The following is a 14326-nucleotide window of genomic DNA, read 5'->3' on the forward strand; positions in this document are numbered from 1 at the left end:
GGATAGGAGATTTGTTGCAATTCATAACGAGGGCTTTCCATTGGCATGGGCAACAGAGATCAAAGGCAGAAGACCCACCGGTTCTCTGCCTGCAGAGAACAGTGTGAACTGGGCTGGGGGCTGCTCTGAGGGTGGGTGGGCTTTTCTCTGCTCCAGCTGGGGTTCTGAGTGCAATCGCCTTGCAGGCTGCCCCACCCCATCACAAGGACAACCACCACCAAGCACCCTCGAGGGTCAAGCAGGAGGGTCAGGGCCAGCTTTTCTGGGCTGTTCCCAGGTGCCTGAGGCTGAGAAAGGCTCCTCAAGATCCTACAGGCATCTGAGAGGAGCAGGAAGTGGCTGCAGTGAGTTCTCTTAGCTGCCACAGGCCCATCATAGGGCAAAGGAAGGGCTTCTGTGCCAGATATTTTCAGGGATACATGTGAGCCAGCAGCCAGGGGCAGAGATTCCCAAGTCTCTGTAGTATAAGAGCCAGGGCAAGGCCAAGTCAGGAAGGAGAGCCGTAGGGTCCTGATCCACACCATGGAGAAGATCCAGCTGAAGAACTGTGGTCACAGATGCCAGAACACCCAATAAAACAAGTGTGCCTCAGAGAAGAGCCTAAGACAGGAAATTCGTAGCAGAGCCCAGGAGGACCCAGAGGGCAGTCACAGATGGAGCCTCTTCCTCCCTCATATTACCATACTCCCCACACCCTCACCAGGAAATCACAGTCAATTACCAGCTTGGCAAGAAAGGGAGAAGAGAAGGAAGAATCCTGAGAGACTAGATATTTTACTTAAAGAGACCGAACAGTTATCAAAAATGACTATTTTCATTATTGCATCAGACCAAGTTTTCTGTTAGACTAAAATATACCCTTTCGCCTCCCCACTGCCTAGGCTAGGACTTCGTAAGATCAGATCTCTTGTGGACAAAATAAAGAAATAAAGGCAAGAGGGGAAGCATGGTAGGGAGGGATAGTTAGGGAGTCTGGTACGGACATTTACACACTGCTATATTGAAAACGGATAACCAGCAAGGACCTGCTGTGTGCTCAGGGACACTGCTCAGTGTTGTGTGGCAGCCTGCATGGGAGGGGAGTCTGGGGGAGAATGTGCTTTGTCTTAGTCGCTCAGTCGTGTCTGACTCTTTGCGACCCCATGGGCTGTAGCCCACCAAGGCTCCTCTGTTAATGGGATTCTCCAGGCAAGAATAAAGGAGTGGGTAGCCATGCCCTTCTCCAGGGGATCTTCCCAACCCCGGGATCGAACCCAGGTCTCCCACATTGCAGGCAGATTCTTTACTGTCTGAGCCACCAGGGAAAGCCCTACCTGGGGGAGAACGGATATATGTATATGTATGCCTGAGTTGGTTCTAGCACAAAATTGTTAATCAGCTATACATCACTATAAAATAAAAAGTTTTTAAAAAAAAGGCAAAATTAAAACTGAGTGTAGCGTAGTAAAATCATGCACAATACGCTTTCATATTTACTGCTGACTTTCTGTGATCCAGCCACTGGAAATGTGAAAATACGTCAGCCAAGCTCCACCTTCAAGGAATTCAGTGTCTTACGGGTTAAGGGACAGTACGTGATAGCTGTAATAGAGCAATGTGATGCCTGTTACAAACTATACACAAGTCACAATGAAACAAAGGGTAGAACAATGAAATTGAGGGAATTCAGGGGAGGCTTCCAGAATAAAGGACCCTCAAGCAGCATCTTGAAGGACAAGTTAGAAACTTCAAGTTGGAAGTGGGATAAACAGTGATATGAATTTGCTAAACAAAAAGTAAAACGGGGACAGGAGAGATGTACTGAAGGCCTGTGAGGGAAGCTCCAGAAATGAGGGAATCTAACATCCACGCTTTGGTCGGGGGGTGGGGGGTGAGAATCATGGCAGCAATAGACCCCCAGAGACTAGAATGAGTGTCTGGACTTCAGCAGGACCCACCACGAGACCGCTTATCCTTATGTGTGTGCAGTATTTCCTCCTACTACAGACTGGTTTCTCCCAGCTAACAGCTTTCATTTCCACCCTTCCAGCACTGCTACCCAAGAAGGAAGACACTCCTTCCAAATTCCAGTTTGAGGAACACCAAGGAAACACTCTGACTGGTCAACCTGGGGTCATGTGCCCACCCTGGGCCAACAGTTGTGATCAGGCAGGAGGAGGGTTGTGACTGGCCCATTTGAATGGGATGCCCATCCTACTACGTCCCAGAAGACAAGCAGCAAGAGAAAGTGACAGCATCATTTGGACCCATGCCCAGAGCAGCGGAGGGGCCACCCGTTAAAGAACGAGAGTGCTGTGCAGCAAAGGGCGGGAGAATACTAGAACCAACTGTCCAGGCCAGTTTAACACTTGGCATCGCTCTATGTTTCGTGCTCCATGAACGAACATCACACAAAGATGGGCTATTGTCCGTCACTTTGATACACTCTGTGTATATCTGACTGTCCACATGCTTGGAAGGACAGTATGTTAAAATTTCATTTCAGACTTCTCTGGTAGTCCACTGGCTAGAACCCACCTACCAATCCAGGGGACATGGGTTTGATCCCTAGTCCAGGGGAATTCCACAACCAAGCCCACATGCCTAGAGTCTATGCTCCACAACAAGAGAAGCAACTGCAATGAGAAGCCCGTGCACCACAGTGAAGACCCATCGCAGTCATAAAAAACAAACAAAAAGAAAACAATCCCACCACTTCACCACAGGCTATTGAAATGGCATCCATTTCATGATACCCTCAACTTGAACTAGTCTCTTCACCTTGAACTTCAACAGTAATTTGTCCGGAACTCTCCTATAGGACTTATCACATTTTCCCTTAGTTCTCCCTTAATTAATGCATCTGAATAAACAACCCATTGGTCCTTCCCCAAAACTGGAATGGTAGGGACGAAGCTCTTGAACATGGGATAATAAATTAGAATAATGTCTCCTTTCCACTGACGGGGATTAATGCAGACATGTACCTTGCCTAAGAATTTGAACTAACTCAAAATAAAGGAAACAAATCAGTTTCAAATATTTGGCAAAGTATTTGTTTAACTAAAGGGAGCCATGAGGGGTATAAAGCTATGTGGTTTGGCAACGGCCTTGCAATAGGCTTATTCTCTCAGGCTGACAAAGGTAGGCCTCCGGGCAGAGTCTGAAATTGAAACTGCTCTGCGTGAGGTTAAACACTATCTTCTTTGTGAGCCAACGAAATCTTAGCAGGTTATGTCACCTTTAGGAAAATGTTTCTCTTCCTTAATAAGGGTCTCTGTAGTGACTTTTTCCTCCTATGGTATTCAGGCATTCTTTGGGGAATTTCTAGATGAAATACACACATGCCCATGAAAGTGTGTGTATTCAATAAAACTTCTTGAAAGAAAGGAAGGAAGGGAGGGCAGGAAAGAGGAAGAAGGCAAGTAAGCCCATGAGACAAGAGTACCTCACATCTCAAAATTATCATTAAATCTTCTGAAATATCATCATACCTTTCATACGCACTGGGCCAGGGATTAATTTTCACACTGAGTACCTGCTCTCCAAACACTAAATGAGCTCATGAGACAGGCCAAGACAGTGGTCTCCTGATTCTTATCTCCATTCCCAGCACATTCACTCTCTCTAACTTCAGCTTTCTCTGAGACAAACCTAGGAATCTTCCAAGATGCACTGGAAGCTCTCCCATGCTTTTCTCAGTTCCTCCTGCCTCTTCTGTTCCTCACCTGACTATCCAATGCCGCAGTCATCTACCAAGTCTTCTCTCAAACGAGGGATATGTGTCAGTACTAGATACACATGTGCGAAGATGCATCAAGACGTGGAAATAGTGCTCCCCGAGTTTTCCCCAGAGTTTCCACTGCCGCCTCTATCCCTTGTCCACAATACACAAGACAGGGAGAAGTTAGGATGGTGAGACACAGCAGCACCCACTGAATATAAGACAGCTACTCACTGAATTCACCATCTTTTATTTCTACTGAGAGGTGGTAAAATACACTAGAAGAATGAAACCTCTGAAGTCAAGGACTAGGTTCTGCCGTAGGTCTGGTCCTGCATTTATTAGTCTAATCTTGGGCAACTCATTTCATCTCTCTGAGCCTCAGCAGGCATGTGTACTAAGTTGCTTCAGTTGTGTCTGACTCTTTGCATCCCCATGGACTGTAGCCCGCCAGGCTCCTCCGTCCATGGGATTCCCCAGGCAAGAACACTGGAGTGGATAGCCATTCCCTTCTCCAGGGGATCTTCCCGACCCAGGGACTGAACCTAGGTCTCCTGCATTGCAGGCAGATTCTTCACTGTCTGAGCCACTGGGGAAGCCCCTGAGCCTCAGAGCCACCAACTAATAAATGAAGATGATGACCATATCTGACGTACAGGTCTTTTACAAGATAACACATGTGCAAACCACCTTATAAACACAATGAATAAATGCCATTCTTTTCTTTCCTTATTTTTACCATGTAATTCTAATCTGCATTGCTTGGTATGGACTTGGAAATAACTTTAAAACTCTTTAAGCCTCAGTTTTCTCAACTGTTAAACAGATACAATATCTCTCAGAGAATTATTTTGAGAATCAGATGTTATAAGTGTCAAGTACCCACCACAGCTTAGTAAACAATGGTTATTATGATTGATATAGTAGTACACACACACTAGTTATTTTGACTATGACTACAGAAAGTTCGGTGCTATCTAAGCTCTCCAAGGCCATTGAGTTTTCACACAGGCATTGCCTCGTGCACCAGCGAAAAAAGAAAAAAAGAGCAGTCTTTCATACTTGGTGTCACTGTGTGCATGCCTAGTCGTTCAGTCGTGTCCAACTCTTGGGACCCTACAGACTGTGGCCCGCCAGGCTCCTCCATCCATGGGATTCTCCAGGCAAGGATACTGGAGTGGGTTGCCATTTCCTGCTCCAGGGGCTCTTCCCGACCCAGGAATCCACCCCGGGCCTCCTGCACTGCAGGCAGTCCATGATGGACACGAGCTGGAGAAGGGGAGAGTGAGCCGCAGGGCATAAGCGAACGAAAGGCACAGAAGGAGCCGCTCAGCACTTCCTGGGGCTGATGATTTACACTAAAGACGCATGGGAAAGACTGAATAGTTACCGGGAACAGGTAAAATCCAATCCTTACATTTTTAAATTTTTCATGAATAAATATTGTTTCTTGGTTGAATCTCCTACTGAAATCAACAAAATAAAAATCCAGGCATTCCTGAAGTCCTTGAAGCAAACAATCATGGATTCTGACCCACTCCAATTATTAACCACTAGGTTCCCAGGACGGCCTGTCCTGGGCTGCCCATGATATGCCAAAGGCAACTTTGAGAACCCCAGGAATAGCTGTTGGGCAGTTTGGTTTCAACTGCTTTCACCCCCTGCTTACATCACATTACCCTCAAGCCATCAGTCCCTTCCAAAGGCCCTACTTCTAAGTTAGATCCTCTTCTCTTTCCTTATGAGGGCATGTAGATAAGTACTAGTTGCAGTTTTTAGTTAATATACAAGTATTGATGGATTTCTGGTAATCCAATTTTCCTCTTATTACCACACCCTCTAAATTTTCACATCTCTCTAAACAAGCCAGTAATATGTGCATGTGTCTATCAAAGAACAGTGATAAGGACAGCGGGGGATATTAAAAGACAGAGAATACTAACAAGGAGGATCAGCACAGAAAAAGAAGAGAGAATAAAAAATATTTCTAACCAAATATGAAACGTTTGCTCATAAGCCAGAAATTCCAAGCTCTCAATACCTTCTTCATGATTTCCCAGGAGACCAGAACCTACATCCTGAGAATGATGTTGGCGATGATTAGAAGGAAGGAAAGAATAAGGAAGAAACTCAAGACATCTTAAAGCCTGGAGAAATAATTAGATCATTTTCTAAGGGACAAGAGATCATAGATAATCACAATCTAGCCATGGGGCTGAAAAAATCAGGTTTCTCGGTGTTTCTTCTACTGCCAGGAGACATGGAATCCATTCCCAATGCTAAGATCCTTGTAAGTAGAGACAGGATCTATCTGGTTCACTACTTCATCCACCCTCTAGGAAGTGTCTGGCACTCTGGAGTGCTTGTTGAGCACTCAAATAATTCCCTATCACTTCACTTCTTTGGATCCCATCATTCTCATCTGTAAAATGAGGTGGTTGGGCCCGGTGATCTCTAAGGCCCTTTTGGTTCTGGGATTCCACTCAGCTGACATTAGAAACAGTGTGACCAAACCCATCCTTCACAACCAGCTCATCAACGTTTAATGAAGAAGGAAGCCTGGGATGCTGACAATCCCCAGCTCTCTGCTACCCACCTTAGTTTCACTTGTCCTTTGTTTACTAACAGCAAATAGTTAATCATTTTCATATCTCAGGTACCTGCTTTCACTTGAATCGAGTTTAATTTATACATAACTATGTTATGACTTTCTGCTGGAGTTCAAACTGGCTGTGCTCCAACTTTGGATTTCAAAGGAGAACGTGATTAATGCATTCCCTACAACTCCACTGGACTCAGGGTTCTCCATCGGCCTCCTAATCATTAATCTCACATCTCTCCAGGTTGTTAGACTACCCAGGCCCCCCTACAACATTGGCATCCTGCCCGCCAGCCAGGCAATACATTTAAATCCAAAACTATATAAAACAGATTATTCCCCAAATGTGAGTGAGAATTAGCACAAAGATTAAGGAGTCTTACAGAACTGCTACCTGCCCTCAAGAAGTTCTCCATGCACCAGAACTGGTAATATTCATTCTAAAGAATTAAGGACTTGGTGTAGCTCCTGTCCCAGAGTCATTTAAAAGTTTTTAAAAAATTATTTGGAAATAATTTCAAACTTACAGAAAAGCTGAATGAATAAAAATAACACAAAGAACACTAATATGTGCCCTTTCCCCAGACTGACCTATCCTTAACACTTTACTCCATTTTCCACTGGCGTCTGAGCTGGCTTCACATGCACACGCTTTTGTTCTTCATAGATTCTTCCCCCCACTCCCGAACTCTTTAATAGTAAGTCACATTTGAACCATGGCTCTTTACCCCAAAAGAAGCAGCAATTAAATTTTAAAACAGGAGAACAGAATGATGTACAAATGGTTTAAGTCCCCAGTGACAGAATTTCAAGGATGGCAATGAACAGTGTGGGAGGTTTGTTCAGGGTGAGGCTTTCTAAGACTCTTATAGAGTCAGCTCATCTTATTCCTGGGGTTGGGAGCCTTGATTTCTGCCCAAGAGCAAACACACACACACACACACACACACACACACACACACACGCGCGCGCGCGCGCACACACACACACACACACACACACACACACACACGCGCCTCTTTTTATTTTAGAAGGAAAAATCCTTGAAGTAAATCAGGTACATGGACAACTGCCAGCCTCCATTTTTCTCCAGGAGAAGCAGAGGGCAATGTGGCGGGTCATTCTGTTCTCAGATGATTCTGCCCTCCCCACCCCGCCCCCGCCACCCAGGATAACACCACCACAACAGCCCACTTTCAGAAACACCTCTTCTGCTTGCAAGCTCACAAAAGTGTTTCTTTCTCTTTGAATTAAAAACATAACCACACAAAGTTCCTCCACAAGACAAGAAAGGGTTGCTCACTACCTTTGTAGCTTTGATCGGCCCCAGAAGGCAACAATGCCCACCTGCTGGGGGTGGTGTACCAGATACTCAGGCCACCTCCACTCTTCCCTAAGACTATCTTATCTCCTGGTTTCCAAGACCTGCACCACGAGAGTGGGTCACAGGTGAGGGGGAATAAGCAGTGTGAAGCCACGCCATCATTAATCATACTGCAAATAATAGCTCTTCTTCCTTAGGCAGTAAAGCTCTTTGCATACTGGTAATTATTGTTAATAAACTTTTTAATATATGACTGCATCCCCTGGAGAAATACAGGCTTTTTAGCTGAAATTAATTTCTTAAAATCCCTTCCTTAGAGCGTCTACAAAATCAAGAAAGTAGTATAGAAAAGAAAGAACTTTCTCAGGTATTAAGAAAATAAAAAAAACTTTTTTTAATTAGCACACACTTGAAAATTAAAACATAAACACAGAAGAAACCGGGTACTGAATGCACACATAGTTCTCTGCAAATCCCACAAAGACCAGACACTTTTAAATCAACAAGACTCCTTACTGTCAAGGTAACGCCAAAGTAACTCTGACCAAATAATTCCAAAACATTTATCTTGTACTAAGCTCCCTGTTTCTTTGTTGTTGTTTTTTTTTTTAAGGGAATAGCACATGCACAATACAGCACAAAGGTAAATTTAAAGTGAAAGCAACACAAGAAGGGTGAGCAGGTTTACCTCAGAGGTCTACTGTAAAACACTTATATTGTGAGAGTTTTACAAAGACATGTACAAACATGCACTTCATCAGAAAGAGTTCTGCAAAGTAATGAGGAAAAGAAAGGTAAGAGGAGGAAGATGCCTGCCCTGGCTCCAGGAGAAGCAAACGATCCCACGAGCTACCTTGTTTGGACGCCCTCCGTCGAATCTTCATTTTGGGGAAGGAAGGCCACGAGTAGTTAAAAGGGGAGTCCGAGTCAGAATCCATCTTTTTGTCTTGATGAAGTCAAACAGACTCGACAGCAGAGACTCGGGAAGAACTGGGGCGTCCCCAGCCAGGAGGCAAGTCTCCCGTGTGATGTAAAAGGAAGGGATGGGGCTGGGTGAAAGCTGCAAACACCGGGGCGGGAGAGGCAATAAATGTTTTGCTTCCTTCAGGCGTTCAGGCATGTAGACCAAGAAGGAGGCTGTAAATATTCAAGCCAAACTGAGAAAGTACAAGGAGGTGAAGGCGGCCCCTCAGAGTGGCACGGGTACACCACAGTCCAGTTATTCAAAAGGTCACTGGGAGCAAATGAATCATTAACTCTTCTCCTTGCTGGAAATGGAAGCGAAGAAGAACGGTGACTGCGAACTGAAAGAAAGCCGCCTGGAACTCAAGAAAAGCTTCCCAAGGCAGGCGCCTGTTTTGGTCGGGAGCTAGGGGATGGTTTCTCAGAAAGGCCACCCTGTGCAGCGTGAGATAAAGGTTGAGGTTTATGTGTGTGGACAGCCAGAAAGCTCCGGTACCTAGGCAAATAAAGGCCGTCATACACAGGGCAGGGATTTTTCCAGAGCGGTCTATTCTTTCATACGATTGGCAGGTTTGGCAGCTTTTCAGATCTAAGAGCCAAAACAGCTCTGATAATTCATTTAACAATCCAGTCTCCCCATCCTTTTAATCCTCAAGGGGTTGGAAGCTTTAACTTTCACCCAGAATTGTAGTTATCTCATTAAATTCATGCAGAGTCATCTACTTTACGCTTTAGCGCAACTGGGGCATTTTTTTCCCCTCAAATTGTCACCAGGTTTGGTCGTCAGTCATAAGGCGTTGGGTGCCTTTGGGACTCGGATGCACACTCTCATTCCATCTCAATAGAGCTAGTGACTAATTTACACAGCCTCCCTGAACAACTCTTTGGTAATTAGCATTCAGTAGAAGCCCGTTACTGCCTCCCCATAAATCGTGACACTGCTCAAACTTACTTCTCTAAATCCCGACCAGCAGGCACACAGATACACTGGCCTCAAATAAGATCAAGTACAGCAACCAAGATCAGAGGCAGAAAAAAAAAGTGCACCCCAAGTCTCATCCAGGAGTCTCTTTTAAGCATTTCTTTTCATAGAAGGATTGTACTCTGTTTTTTTTTTTTTTTTTTCTATTTTATTTATTTATTTTTTTTTATTATTATTTTTTTTTCCAGTGGGTTTTGTCATACATTGATATGAATCAGCCATGGATTTACATGTATTCCCAATCCCGATTCCCCCTCCCACCTCCCTCTCCACCTGATTCCTCTGGGTCTTCCCAGTGCACCAGGCCGGAGCACTTGTCTCATGCATCCCACCTGGGCTGGTGATCTGTTTCACCATAGATAGTATACATGCTGTTCTTTTGGAATATCCCACCCTCACATTCTCCCACAAAGTTCAAAAGTCTGTTCTGTATTTCTGTGTCTCTTTTTCTGTTTTGCATATAGGGTTATCGTTATCACCTTTCTAAATTCCATATATATGTGTTAGTATGCTGTAATGTTCTTTATCTTTCTGGCTTACTTCACTCTGTATAATGGGCTCCAGCTTCATCCATCTCATTAGGACTGGTTCAAATGAATTCTTTTTAATGGCTGAGTAATATTCCATGGTGTATATGTACCACAGCTTCCTTATCCATTCATCTGCTGATGGGCATCTAGGTTGCTTCCATGTCCTGGCTATTATAAACAGTGCTGCGATGAACATTGGGGTGCACGTGTCTCTTTCAGATCTGGTTTCCTCAGTGTACTCTGTTTTGAGGTCATCTAACGGCCAAATAAACTTTAAAGGCAAGTGGAAACAAGATGAGGATCTTTTCAGCTTTGCAGATCTGGAAATGACACTATGTGTCTTAATGAACATCCATCTCTTTACTTCAATTAGTTCCTAAACTGTTGGCACTCTCATGCCATGCAGTGTGAGAAAATAAGACGCAAAACCTGCTCTCTAATAGTTAATCCTGTCTGATTGGGTAGGATTTGGGTGAGGGGTACAGCTAGATGTGAAAAAAGGGGAGAAATCCCTTACTTTCAAATTCAAATCAGAATTACATAAGTCACCTCTGTGTTTTCATATTGTTTGCTTTGTAAACATAGCATACAAGTAGATAAAAATACAACTAGAAAGTAGTTGCTAGCATTACAATTAAGTAAAAACACACAATATATTCTCTATTTTGTGACCTTTTATTGAAAAGTATATATTTTTCTTACTCAGCTGGGTGCACTTATAAGGAAAAAGTACTCTCAACTCTAATACTAGATAAGGTTTTAGTACACATGCATCTTTCTATAAGAAGATAGACAAAATTTTGTGAATGGGTTTCCATTTATTCTGTTTTAGAACTGAGAACATTATAGGCAGCTGCGAAATGAATAAATGATGTACACAGTTAAGTCCTAACCTGTAGATGAAGAATCTTTATATGAGAGCTGCAATATTTTTAGTATCTGATGGGTGACTAAAAGTGTGCATCTTGACCAAAAAAGCTATGTGAACTCCAGCAAAATGTTTAAACATATATTTGCATTTTATTCATCATGGCAAGAACAATAAATTTGCAAAGAACAATATTATTGGGTAGAGAAGACCCTTTGTTCTCTAAGGCTCCAGACAATACTTGGGGTGTGCACAGGACCCTTGGCTGCCTGAGAGATGTCCAGAGACCCAGGAAAGCAAACCTCCTCCAATGGAAATAATCACCATTCGAAAATGAAAGTCCTGGGTCAGGAGATATTGTTATCTTTCTCATTATCACAGTTTTAGAACCACTTAACCAGGCAGAAAGTGAAGAGGAACTAAAAAGCCTCTTGATCAAAGTGAAAGAGGAGAGTGAAAAAGTTGGCTTAAAGCTCAACATTCAGAAAACTAAGATCATGGCATCTGGTCCCATCACTTCATGGGAAATAGATGGGGAAACAGTGGAAACAGTGTCAGACTTTATTTTGGGGGGCTCCAAAATCACTGCAGATGGTGACTGCAGCCATAAAATTAAAAGATGCTTACTCCTTGGAAGGAAAGTTATGACCAACCTAGATAGCATATTAAAAAGCACAGACATTACTTTGCCAACAAAGGTCTGTCTAGTCAAGTCTATGGTTTTTCCAGTAGTCGTGTATGGATGTGAGAGTCGGACTATAAAGAAAGCTGAGTGCGGAAAAATTGATGCTTTTGAACTGCGGTGTTGGAGAAGACTCTTGAGAGTCCCTTGGACTGCAAGGAGATCCAACCAGTCCATCCTAAAGGAGATCAGTCCTGGGTGTTCATTGGAAGGAGTGATGCTGAAGCTGAAACTCCAATACTTTGGGCACCTGATGCGAAGAGTTGACTCACTGGAAAAGACCCTGATGCTGGGAGGGATTGGGGGCAGGAAAAGAAGGGGACGACAGAGGATGAGACAGCTGGATGGCATCACCAACTCGATGGACATGAGTTTGAGTGGACTCCAGGAGCTGGTGATGGACAGGGAAGCCTGGCGTGCTGCGGTTCATGGGGTCGCAAAGAGTCGGACACAACTGAGTGATTGAACTGAACTGAACTGAACCAGGATAAATCCCAGGTCAACAAACTACTGGAACAGTCTGCTCCTCTACTGACCATCAGAGACAGGTCGGAAGACCTTCAGGACAATGCAAAGACATAAAGGAACTTTGCAAAATGCAGATCTGTGAGCTGAGATGTCAGGTAGATCCATCTCAATCTAATTTTCCCCAAAGTACAGTCCTGGTTGACCAATTCCATATCAACTGATTGTTGATATCAAAATTATTCCAGCAATAAAACTACTAGTACTACCCAACTGGTACATGTGAGAAGCCCAATAAGAGACTTTCCAACCTCATTTGCCTTATTATTTATCAAGCTTGTTTAAAGAATGAATTAAGTGTGCTGACTGGCAGTGCATAGTTAACATAAAAAGTGGAGTATTGTGTTGACACAGTCCTTTTTTTAGGCCAGCTCATTTTCCTACCAAAGAATTTCTCCTAAATATGGGTCATTTATCCTCCTTACTATCTATGGTAATTGAGTTCCACCCCCCCACCACTGGGTCAATGTGATTGCATTTAAATTAATTCAAGATGTTATTTACATCTCATTCATATTCAACAGCTTAATTTCTTTGCTTTCTCTGACTGGCTGATTACAATTGCAGTTGGCAGAATTCAACGATATATCCCCAAGGCCACTTTCTCACCAGTTATCATACAACCATGACAACATAAGAATGTAAATGATTTCATCAGCTTTACTGTGTCTCCTTTAATTAAAAATCCTTTACTTAAAAAATAAAATCACAATTATCCAGGACACATACTGTCACCTACTTTTCAATCTTGATAAAACTGAACCTCCCTGGAAAAGTATTCATATTTTGATTTAAATTACAGCATTTGTATGGTTTTCTTATCCTCCAATGGGAACCAAAATTCCGCGAGGGCAAGAACTGTGTTTTATATTCACATTTTTAAAGAACCACACACTGAAAAGAAAAAGCATGGGGTTTTGCAGACAAATACAGATGGTCCCCAGCTTATGATGGTTCAAGTTTACCAAAGGAGCAGAAGCATTCAGTAGAAACCAGATTTGAAAATTCGAATTTTGACCTTCTTCCAGACTAGTGATATGCCCTATGATAGTCTGTCATGATGCTGGGCAGTGGCAAGTGAGTGCAGCCCCCCATCAGCCACGTGATCATGAAGTTAAACAACCTATACGCTTATAGCCATTCTGCACCTGTACAAACATTGCTTTTTCACTATCCACCTGCAATGCAGGAGACACAGGTTCGATCATGGATCCAGAAGATCCCCTGTAGGCAACCCATTCCAGTATTCTTGCCTGAAGAATGCCACGACAGAGGAGCCTGATGGCTACAGTCCATGAGTTGCAAAGAGTTGGACATGACTGAAGTGACTTAGCACACATTCAATAAATTACATGATATTCAACACTTTAAAATAGGCTTTGTGTTAGATGACACTGCCCAACTCTAGGCTAATGCACACGTTCTGAGCACAATGAAGACAGGCTAGGCCAAGCTAGGACATTCAGCAGGTTAGATTTATTAAGTGCATTTTGACTGATGATATTTTCAGCTTACAATGATTTTATTGGGGCATGACCTCATGAGAATCAAGGAAGATCTGTATATCTGGGCTCTGCCACTTATTTACTTAGTGGCCCTAACCAAGTCACTCACACTTTCTGATCCTCAGTTGTCTCCTATAAAATGAGATCACATCTATACTTCAAAGAGTTGTGAGGATCAAATGAGACTATGACAGTAGAGAACATAAGTTTTTGCTAAATTTCAGCTTACATGTCAAATGTTAGTAAAGTTTCTCTTTGATTATATTTCTCTCCTAAATTATAGACACTGAAGGATGCTTACCTTCACCTCAAGAGTAATAGCTTGAACAGAGACATGGCAATGTACAAAGAACTTCCAAGGACGTCATACCCAAACAGAAAAAGGAGGAGGATTTGTTTCACTTCTCAGCTCCATTGTTTGATCACCAGAGACTACAGTTTTTAACACAGTTAAACACAGGGGAAAAAGTAAAAAAAACAAAAATACAGACAAGAGGCAACAGGATCCAAGATGCAAGGACAAGCCTATCTTGGATAACTTCAGCCACACAAAGTGGTAATTTCAAGTCTCAAGTTCCAGCATTAGGTGAAAGTTTCAGAGATGATCAAAGTCTTCCTCCAAAACCTCTAGAAGGCACCACGGCA

The 14326-nt window shown here is 43.2% G+C and overlaps 1 protein-coding gene across 7 annotated transcripts in view; it reads right to left on the bottom strand.

The window, feature by feature from the left end:
• Positions 1-14326, bottom strand: part of ARHGEF28 (Rho guanine nucleotide exchange factor 28) — a 326609-nt gene that overhangs the window by 117957 nt on the left and 194326 nt on the right. Inside the window, exon 1 of one of the 7 annotated variants that reach the window (XM_043887236.1) lies at positions 8480-8899. The exons of the other annotated variants lie outside the window; for them this stretch is intronic. Within the exon in view, the coding sequence (XP_043743171.1) occupies positions 8480-8564 (85 nt within the window). The 5' untranslated portion in view covers positions 8565-8899. Of the gene's footprint in view, positions 1-8479; positions 8900-14326 lie in introns of those variants that run through there. 7 annotated transcript variants of the gene reach the window in all.

The sequence above is a fragment of the Cervus elaphus genome, chromosome 25 (genome assembly GCF_910594005.1).
Source record: "Cervus elaphus chromosome 25, mCerEla1.1, whole genome shotgun sequence".
Taxonomy (NCBI): domain Eukaryota; kingdom Metazoa; phylum Chordata; class Mammalia; order Artiodactyla; family Cervidae; genus Cervus; species Cervus elaphus.